Source organism: Phasianus colchicus, chromosome 16 (assembly GCF_987193195.1).
Source record: "Phasianus colchicus chromosome 16, bPhaCol1.hap1.1, whole genome shotgun sequence".
Taxonomy (NCBI): Eukaryota; Metazoa; Chordata; class Aves; order Galliformes; family Phasianidae; genus Phasianus; species Phasianus colchicus.
This window is the reverse complement of record NC_143451.1, coordinates 6,726,616-6,737,579: the sequence shown is the minus strand read 5'-3', so window position 1 is coordinate 6,737,579 and position 10,964 is coordinate 6,726,616. Positions and strand designations below refer to the sequence as shown.

At 38.9% G+C, this 10,964-nt stretch overlaps 1 protein-coding gene across 1 annotated transcript; it reads left to right on the top strand.

The window, feature by feature from the left end:
* The first annotated feature begins 4,093 nt into the window (after positions 1 to 4,093).
* LOC116237537 (uncharacterized) lies at positions 4,094 to 7,310 on the top strand. Its single transcript, XM_031606778.2, has 2 exons — positions 4,094 to 4,236; positions 5,526 to 7,310. Exon 2 carries the CDS (start codon positions 5,595 to 5,597, stop codon positions 6,480 to 6,482), a length of 888 nt encoding a protein of 295 aa, XP_031462638.2. The 5' UTR covers positions 4,094 to 4,236; positions 5,526 to 5,594; the 3' UTR covers positions 6,483 to 7,310.
* The last annotated feature ends 3,654 nt before the right edge of the window (positions 7,311 to 10,964 follow it).

Genomic DNA, 10,964 nt, shown 5'->3' with positions numbered 1-10,964 from the left:
AGAGGGAAAAAAAATTGGACAAGTCAGGAGACCAATATATAAAAACACAAAGGCAAAATAAAATGTACTCCTGAGAGAAAATAGGTAATTGTCTTTGAAGTCAAATATATATTTTCTAACTTTTGCAGCCTGCACTTCTCAAAGGTCTGGTTTGGCCTTTTCTTTCCATTTTCACCACCTATTCAAAAATTATTTGTATGCCCAGCTCCAGCTATGGATGCTTATAGTGAGTATTAAACTTACACGAACCAAAGGACACTTTGTCAAGCTTTTTACCAGTGTCTTGCAGAGCAGAAATGTCTGAGGCTCCCTGGAAGGTTTGTTTTTTGCAAATGGGTTTCATTTCACTAAGACATTAACCAGCTGCAGGTATCCATGCATTCAAAGGGCAGAAGCACCATTGTGCTCTTATCAGATCTATTTCATAGAATATCCCAATTTGGAAGGGACTCACAAGGACCAACACCCGGCTCCTCATGGGACCACCCAAATCCAACCCCTGTATCTGAGAGCATTGTTCAAATGCTTCCTGAGCTCCAGCAGCTCAGGGCCATGCCCACCGTCTGGGCAGCCTGCTCCATGCCCACCTCCCTCTGGTGCAGACTCTTTCCCTAACCCCCACCTGACCCTTTCCTTACACAGCTCCATGCCATTCCCTTGGACCCTGTCACTGTCACCAGAGTGCAGAGTTCTGCATCTGCCCTCAACTCCCCTCATGAGCCATAAGAATTCCTGCATTGAGCCTTAAATCCTGTTTAAACAGAAGTGTATTCTTCAGATAGAGGTTGATACATCAATACTGACAGTATGGAACTATGCCTGAAGTACTTTTGATTCTCTTTATAAATTTTACGTTTCACATCATGGAAGCAACCATGACAACAGATCAACTGAAAAAGCAGCTGATCTGTTGCCATTGAAGAGCTCTATCATTATATGTTACTGTGACTTTTTCAGATCTGATGGAAAACTAATAGCAGGGCATAGATGGAAAACTTTCATCAGAGCTGTCCACAGTTCTCTCTTTTCCTATCCTAAATAAAACATAGGCTTTAAATTAATAGTAGGTGTTTGTGCAGAGAAAGTAGAATGAATACACAGTTCCAGTAATTACTTTGGCTAATTAATCTTTTGGTCTTTGATTTCAGCAATTAAAATACAGTGCCATGTAGAGGTTGCAGTGACAGCAAATTTGACAATAGTTTTATTTTGTTCTTTTCTATGCTGAAAATTATCCATGGGATTATGGTTCTCTTTTAATTGTATTTCATAACTGCCATTATAGGATCTTGCTTCACATAATCAACTGTCCTGAGGTCATGTCACTTTCAAGGTGGTATCTCATGCTTTTGGAACTTGCTAGATCATCTGTCTTCCTTGTCTACACAATAACAGTATATTTTGAGAATCTGACAAGCCACCTAATCACAGATTTACAAGAGAAGGTGACAGCATTACAGAAGGAAAACCAGAGTGTTAGGAAATGGAAAGAGATCACATTAGAAAATCTCAATTTGTTTTGGGAAGGGAACGGGGATATGATCTCAGCCTTCCAAGACAAGAGCAAGGCTGCTTGGAAAAAGAACATGACTCTCTGGAAAAAAAACATGACCTTTTGGAACAATGTCAACATCCTACTAAAGGATGAAGAGGAGATTTGGGGAAAAGACCTAGTCCAATGGAAAACAGAGCTGGACCTTTGGAAGAAGGAGCTGGACCTTTGGGAAGAGGAACAAGAATTCCTTGGAAAGTGAAAACATTCACAGAAGAAAACACAACTGTACTGGCCAGAAATCAAAGATGAGGCCCTCACATGCTTAGAATGATGTCTGCCTTCTTACACCAATAAAACCTTGACTGCTCTCTGAAATCATCTACCTTTTATTTCCAAATTTGTTCTGTTAACCTTTTCCAATCTCAGCTCACCATCTCTGTTTTCTCTGATGAAACACCACCATTTAGCTGCCTGGTTCTAACTCACCAGCAGATGAATGAGGCTGGGGAATCTAAAACCTAACTTCATTAAGGATATCTTAACCAACAAATTTCTATTGCTCCTTGTAGAATTACACAGAAAATTTGATGGTGTTAGAAGTGCTCTTTCATTAAAAGTTAATGAAAATGGTGAATATAATTAGTTGCCTGTTAGACTGAAAAATAAAATCAACTCAAAAAACTTTTGCATATAGTGGTATGATTGTTCTTGCACACAGGGGGGTCTGGGGCACCATCTGTTTCAAAAAGATAAGAGAATGTACATACTATCTTAGTCAAAGATGAATATAAGGGATGAAGTCTAGCAGATACTAGGAGATGGAAAGGGCACAGGGTACTACTCAGTAATAATTATGGTTTCACTACTCTGAGTTCCATGACAGCATTCATTTTCTAGAAATGATCAAAATACTCATTTATGTCATTTAATTCATTCATTTTCAGGGAAATTACAGATATCCCATTATCACCTTCTACTGAAAATTCTAGAAGTAAAAAAGGCAGAGAAGAGGACACAGAGGGCAGGGTAGAAGAAAGCAAGCAAGCCAACCTGATAAGCACATAAATGACAGGCAGAAAATTTCCATGGTAAAGCTGAGCTGCCTGCAGAGAGTGCTTCGACCTCTACAGCAACTGAACGCTCACAGCTTCATACAACTGCATTGCATGTTCCCTTGGAAATATATCTATCCTTTCAAAATAGGAATGAGCTGTCTAATTCTCCATCCTCTTGCCCAGAATGAGATCAGACAGGGAGCACTAGCTAATACTGTAGTGTGTGTTCATCACACACAGACATCAGCCCACCTTCTCTCATGTATGTACTGTTTCACTTTGGGATAATTCCAGGAACCGTTGATTCCAGTGGAAAAGTAAACTTTTACTTTTTTTAGTGTTTGTTCATCTGTGCTAGCCTGAGGTGATGCAGATGTCAAGCATAATGACTTAATCCAAAAGCTGCTCTGAAACCTCTCTGCTGATCAGCTGCCAAGAAAGCAACATTTTCAGGATCAGTAGGTCTTCAATGGGTACCAAAATATTTTTTCCTGTAACATGATGTAGAATACTTTAAAACCTACATTAGAAACATTAAATAACTCATGCTTGGATCTTCGGAGGTCATCTGGCCCAGTCTGATGCTCAAAGCAGGGCCAACTTCAAAAACAGATTTGCAGTAGAACTAGAACTAGAGACTCAGCAACTCAGGGAAGATTTCGAAGAAGAACCAAGACGAGGATTTTCCAAGATCTTCATACACAGTTTATCAGTAATCAGTTATGCTTGATTATGCTGAAACTTGCCCCATAATTGTTGCACTGAAAAGAAAAAAAAAGGAAAAAAAAAGAGAAAAATAGAAATGGACTAGTTTACTTCAGTGATACAAAAACCTACATTTGTTGGTAGCTGTCCCATAGGAGACAAGCCCTCTCTTTGATGTTAACCATAAAAGTACTTCTCACAAAACAGAGTGATGTTTCAGGACAGAGCTTGAAACCAAACTTCTGACTGTTTTTCTGATTTTAATCCACTTATCAGTTTGTCTAATTAGCTTTGTCACACTATATATTTCTGGCTCAAAGTAGTGACAATCTATCTTGAAGAAGATACAAAATTTATGCAGAAAAGAAAACAAGAATGAGTCAGTAGTATATAAGCCCAGAAAACATACAATACAAATTTTGGACAGCTAGAACATAAAATAGGAAATTGAATTATTGTAGTGAAAAAAAAGGACAGTTATGTTCACCTGTAGGCCGAAAAAAAAAACACATTATAAATCCTAATTTGAAACTGTGAACATTCAACATGACAAAGGACAAACAAAAAGAAAACAAGCACAGCAACTGAGAGCACCAAACATAAGAAGTTTTATAGTCAGACATGGCATATTTTAGTAAGAGCTTTTCCTCCTCCATAACACATCCCAAACCATATAATTTGGTAAGCATAAGCAACAATTGCTCGTGAAACCAAAGTTTCCTTTTAGAAAGAAAATACATATTTAACTGCTTTAGGTAGTGAAGGACCACATGTTTTGGTAAGGACTGAATGAGGTTAAGAGTCTACCTTTGTTTTTCTGGAATAAAACCCCAGTGATGTGACCTCATAACCGTGAATGCTGAGCAAGCTCCCCTGCGCTCTAGAACTGGCTGTCATGGTTTCACATCTCCCCACCTGCAGTGTGCGACCTCAGCTAACAAAGGCAGCACGAGGGTCTTCGCTGCGACTAAAAAGAAGCAGGTAAGATACAATATGGAAAATATTTACTCACGATTTAAAGCTGGGTGTTCGATTTCTTGGTAAAAGCACTCAATCGGTCCACCAAAAGAAAACGAGGTGCAAAATATCTGATATATTTTTAAAACCTAATTATTGAAAATTGACAGGAGAAGGTGCTGAGAGACACTGAGTGCACAAAGGAACCTGCAAATCTCTTCATCCATAGGGCCTTCTGGGAAAAGGTCTCCTGACATGTCTTTACAGCAAAGTGTGCTCTGAAATGCAGTGGCAACATCTCAGTGTTTGTGAGACCTTCCTGATGAATCTGCCCACTGTTCACTCCCTCTTTCAAGGAAGAGAACTCATGGATTTATCTGAGACGTTCACTGCTTGTTGACAAAGGCAGATTTTCCTCACAGTCCCTATGTCATATATTACTTAAATAATGAGTAACGGGTTGTGTCTTATCCTTTGCAAACTGTGTATCACTGGAGGTGTTTGTTCTACTTACAACACAGCACAAAAAGAAGTAGCAGATGTGTAAATTATGTGGGATTGCACCTCTGTATTACCATACTATTACAGCAAACAAAACTTCTGTATATCCACACAAGTAGAAAACATACATTTTTTTCTGGAAAAAAAAAAAAAGACAAAGCAAGAGTAAACACATTCACATTTTCTCACACAACATAAATTACTGCAGAAGTGCTGTTCTTCCCCTTGTATCACACACGTTAATATTAAGCTAAAAGCACAGATGTAAGCAGCACAAGTGTTTGTGTTAGTTACAATTTCCTTTAAAGTTCAGGCACACACTGGGCAGCAGCTGCTCTACATATCTGCCTATGCAAATGGCAGCACAGTTGTCAGCTATCCAAGCGAAGAGTTTGTGATGAGATAATACAAGGCTCCTCTCCCAGAATGACTGCAATTGACTAGTGATTATGAATGCCAAGCAGTAAGACCAGCTCCTTTTAAGTACATCACATTGGATTCTGAAAATAGAGGTACCCAAATCATTTGTCACCTTGGAAAATCATTCCGTGTTAATTTTTAATAACCTGACTCATACCGCATTTATGGAATGACCTGAATAGTTTTATCTGATAGTTTCTTAATGTAACATAATTTAATTACAGCCCGTGGAATTTACAGCTAACGCTGCATGCTTTTGTATTCCTTGAGTTTTTGCTGGCTAACCAAAGTGTCTCTGCACAAATGCCATCCCTGTTTCTCTGGGAGAAGCAGCCAGCACCCCGCATAGCAGCGCACTTGTACCTGAAGAGTTCCTTTTTTTACCCTGCCAGATTCAAGGATCCAGTTTCTACTGCATCAGCTAAAACCAAAGGAAAGAAAACAAAAAGAACACACAAAGAATGGTAGAAATAAAACAAAGTATTACAATACCTGCTTTGTACTGTTCAAGAAGGCAGAGTAAGGACTTCCTAGAAAACTTGTCCAACTTCCACAAGGAGCGGCTGTACAGGATTTTGAAGGAAGAGCAAAGGGACTTCAAGAAGGAAATTAAAGCCTTCTGCAAAGCAAATAAGAATTTCCATGAGGAGATAAGAGCCTTCCAGAAGGAGAGCAAAGCCTTATGGAGGGAAATCAACACCTTCCAGGAAAATAACAAAGCTGTCAAAGAAGAGATCAAGAATGTTTTAGAACAGAGCGAGGACTTCTCACAAAAGATCAGAGTCATCCAGATGAAGAAAGATGTCTTCCAGAAACAAGTTGGTAACATTCAGGTAAAGCTTGAAGAATTCTGGAATAAAATGAAGGTTGCTGAGGATTTGATTGAGGTTCTTGGTGAAAGGAATAAGGCTGGCCAGGAAGTGGTCAAGGCTTTCCTAAAACAGAATCAAGATATCCAAGAACAGAATAAAGCCATGTATGAGAAGAACAAAATACTGCAGGGTAAGAATAAAGCTATGCAGGAAAAGAACAGGGCTTCCTGGAAGGACCATAAAGTTCTCTGGAAGAAGGACAAGATCTTCTGGGATGAAGAGATGGCCATCTCAAGCAGCAAACTCATTCTCTGGGAAGAATCCATAGCCTTCAAGGAGAATGACTGGAAGATTCAAAAAGAAAAAGAAGCTCTGGGGGATGTGGTGGAAGCCCTGAAGTATGAGAAATTTTCCCTCTTGAAAAATGTTTATATTCTTCCAGGAGAGAAGAAACTACCTGAAAGAGAAGAGAAAGACAAGCACAGACCAGCCGTGGGCACTGGAAGTGAAGCCTCAGAGCAAGTCGGGCAGATCTGAAGCACGACTTCACTTTCAAACAGAACACAGCTGGGCTTTAATTCTTTTACCTAAAAATATTTACCTAAAAGCTAAAATATTGCTTTAGCTTTATGTTTTCTTTTAATGCTCTTGCTCTATTTTATTCTGATTTATTTATCATTTCTCTTTGCTTGACTTACAGGCTTTAGCAATCAAAATTATTAACTGCAATTCTCGCAGTGCTCCAATGAGGAGTGATGGTGAATTAATTATAGACAGATGGTTCCATTTCTAAGTATCCCACTGCCTAAATTAAAGCTGTAGACTATTATCTACTTCTATTCACCATCGCATTTGCACTTTTTAAGATTTCCACCTTATAACTGTCAAAAAGACTTAACTGAAAAATTCTGAAGTTGTTTAAAATGAAAATGAAGTTGTTACAAATTTTTTCCTTAACCAATCATTAAGAAAACATTTCAAAACGTCCAAATCGCCACAAAATCACAGATCTGTGAGCAGCACATTTACTTCTCATCTAGTTCAGTTCAATAACTTTAAAGCAAGTACATTAGCTGTACCTTCCATAATATCACTTGTTTGAATCAATGCGTTCAGAGAGAAGTGATGCAAGTACCCTTCTGTTTCTGAAGTCAAAACAGGACATCGTACAGAGAGGCAGCACATGGCTACAGCTGCTCAGTCACAGGGTGAGGTTGACATTGCACTGTCTGCATTCAGTCATACCTCTTTATTTTCACTCTGTGAAAAGCAATACTAATGACATAGCTGCTTCAGCAACATCAGTAACAGATCAATAAAGCGATCATTTCACAATGCTAAAATCTTTTCTTCCATGCAGTTGAAAAATATACATCAGGAAGGAATTGACTGATTTTGATTCATGAATTTTCTGAGAACAGAAAAGGAGTTATTTCACAAGTGTGATCACTCATAAATGTCATGTCTCTTTCTCATTACATTTCTTAAGCTGTTGCCTACCCACAACACTTAGGAAAACAAATGCAAGCTCCTGTAATAATTCTGAAATACAGCCATCTTATAATCAAAAGATAATTCCTATGGGGGTAGGCCAGTATATGAAATGGAATTGCTAACAAATGCTCTCTCACCAATACGGGTTTTCAAAATAAGTCTTAAAGTGACTTGTCACAGAAAGAGAATCATTACTGGAAACTGCCTGTTTCACATATTTCTTGGTCATGAGGACATCATTAACATGATTAAAAGAAATCTTCCACCCTCTCAAATATAGTTAGCAGAAAATTTCTCATACTAGTCCTAACATATACTCTGACAGTACTACTTATTAAGGACACAGCTGTAACCTTCAGAATAAGAGTGTAGCTTTTGCAGAATGTCAGCCAAAATCGAGCAATGACTTTCCTTATCTCTTCAGAATCTAAGTTATTTACTACAAAGGCAAGAAAAATAAAGCCCAAAGGAATTTAATGCTGGTGAGTATTTCATTAATGTCGATTAGGACAAGGAGAGCAGATGCGATGTCTGAAGAAGATGGTTTTGATATAGGGAGCTATAAACTAGACAATCAAGAAGGATTTGGAAACGAGGCCACAAGTAAACAAGGTTGCCAGAACTGGCCTGGAGAACAAGAGTAGTAAAGGACATTTAGTAAACAATACACAGGACACGACTTCTGATTTGACTGGCAACCAGGAAAAGTCTGCTTGATTTCTCAGACATATTGACAGGCAAGCTGGGAACTATGAACTCATCTGTATGAGGGGAAGCAGGGAGAGGAGCTGGGGGACAGGGGTATCACTTCTTTGCTCAGGGAACTGCTTCTGGGTATCCCAAGGCTGGCACATTTTATTGTGATGGGTCCTGTCAAATTTTGTCATTTGCGTCACACTACATTTTCTCTTGGACTGTAATTCAGTTTGACAGAGAAAAACAGACCAGCTGAGACTTGACATGTTGAGGCAGTTAACAGATATTTGCATATTTGCCAATAGTTAAGTCAAATAAATCTCACTGGCAACAGACTATGGAAAGAGCAAAAGCAATAAGACAAAAAGCTCTCTCTCATGTGCAGAAATGAAATCAGAGTCTTTAAAGTAGTTGGAACCCCCTATTCTCCATGTCTGGATACACAAGAAGGCAAGTATTGTTTGGGTGCAGAGCGTAAGCTCCCCTTTATTGTACTCTACCAAATTCTTTATTATGGAATGGAAAAAAGCAAGTAAATTTTCAGTCTCTTTCCATTCACTTCTCACAAATCTGTGTCCCTGAGACACAGCACCAGGGAAGCCAGCAATGGTGCAAGTACGTCCCTTCAGCACTCATGGCTGTCTTCCCAGGAAAGAAGGGGCCATGATTTGTACACCAGCAATTGCCCAGCTGGTTGCACCTAGGCCATGCTGATGTAATTAGAAGACTGCCCGCCTCAGGAGATGCTCCAGGCACAAACACTGCCTGTCCTGGTGTGCATGTGCAGGTGGCACACTGTCCAGCCCAGGTCATTGCTGTCACCCTCATGAGGACTGAAACAGTCCCAGCAGACCCTTCCATTGGTGAGTGGGGTCTTCCATAGGAAATATCCATTCCAGTATGGCTGGAAATTCAGCTTCAGGTACATCCATGTTAGATAGAAACAGGTCTCACAACATAAAACAACAGATATATTCTCACTTTGGATAGGACAAGAAGTAAGTACCTGTAGAACTATTGCTTAGCTCAGAAGTTCAGTGAGAAAAGTCCATGGAAAGCTCAGATTCAGTAAATTGGCTCAGCTCTACAAGTTTTGAGAGTATACTGTTAATTCACTCTGTCCCAGAAGAAATCTTGCTCTGTGCCAGCCTAGGAAAGTGGTGATAAAACTGAACTTTTCTAAATTTACTCCATAATATTCCTCAATGAAGTAGGTCAGCATAGCATATTAAATCGATAGCGTATTATCTATCAACTGTAGCCTAGGCATTCAAATCTCTACTCATAAGAAAGACATACTGACCACTGAGATGGCCCTGAAATGAACTGCATGTTAGAAGGATACAAAAACATAAATTATTTCAGAAGTTCTTTTTCTTTCTAGGAAGAAATTGTGTAGACATAATAAAGCTAAAGCATCATCTGCAGTGAATATGTTCAATTAGAAAAAGTGCCTTTTTTCTTGGCCTAATGGATTTGTCTCTCAGCTCTTGACCTTTGCTCAGATTTACATGTTCTTAACTGCAGAGCAGCTAGATACAGCAAGTAGTAGGGGGGCAATAAGGGATCCAAAGATTGTGTTTATGTTGGAGTACACAGATATTGCAATTAGGGAGGAAAACCAAACAAACAAAAAACAAAAAATCCACAAAAATCTACATTGATTTGGTTGCTTGAAACTTGAATATAATTGAACAGGGAGATTTGAAGAGCATGTCACTACAAGTCTTACGATCCTGTCACCATCATGTTGTTTCCAAAGACAATCAGTATCATTAGGCAGATCCTGCATGAAGCTGAGATGCTCCTAGAAGTTGCTAAACATTCTCACTCTAATAACAGTAGGAACTCTCCAAATGAGGTGATTGATCCCTTAAGCTGCAAAAGCCAGAATCTCAAGAGACTGTAGCATAATAATGTCACTTTTATATGGCTTAGTCTCAGCTATATAATTAAATTGGTACACAACTTGTAAAATAATTAAAAATGAGCTACAGTGAAGTCTTCTATAAATGTTTGTGCTTCAGTGCTAATTGATGCCATTATAAACACTATGGAGCAGCTTCTCCTCTAGTTTAACTCCAGTGAATATATATAGGTGCACTAGGGATAAATTGTATCTAACAACCTTTGCATGGTCAAACAAAATAATAATGCCATGGAATGATTAAAAATGGTCTCTACAGTTGCTGCCCTGAAGCAAAAAGAAACAGGGTCAATACAGTAGATGCACATGTGATTACATTAACACTGTAAAACTCTTGGTAGAATCTTTCCACCCTGGTAATACAAGTGTGAACTTCATAGCACTGATCTATACTTTAAAGAGCACTAGATCTGCCCAGGAGTAGGGATTTGGCACATAGAAAAGCTATTTAAAATTTGTTAAAAAGCAGTATGAAGAAGCATCATGTTTTAACCTCCACTGAGCTTGGCTTACAGATGTTCTTTATGCTTGTTTATCAGTAAGCTTGGTCCATAAACAGTTTCCATTGATTACTGTCTGTTCTTTCACATTTTCCTTCCACTGAGGAGCTCAGCACAGAATCTGTGCTGCTCTGCCCATTGAACAAGTGAGTTCTGAAGCCTTTTGGCTCAATTATTCAATTTCTATTTTCTGTTTCTGGGCTTCCCTTATTACTTGACACACTGGCATTGGTTTCCAATTGCTTTCTTCTCTCAACTTAGCCATCCTCTTTCCATCTCTCCCCTCACGCCCAAATTTTTAAGCCAGGAAAGGCCCTGCAGTAGAATTAATTCCCATTGCGGCACTTTGTTACCCACAACTCTTTTTCTTTTAGATCTGTGACAATTTGGCAGTGTCACCAT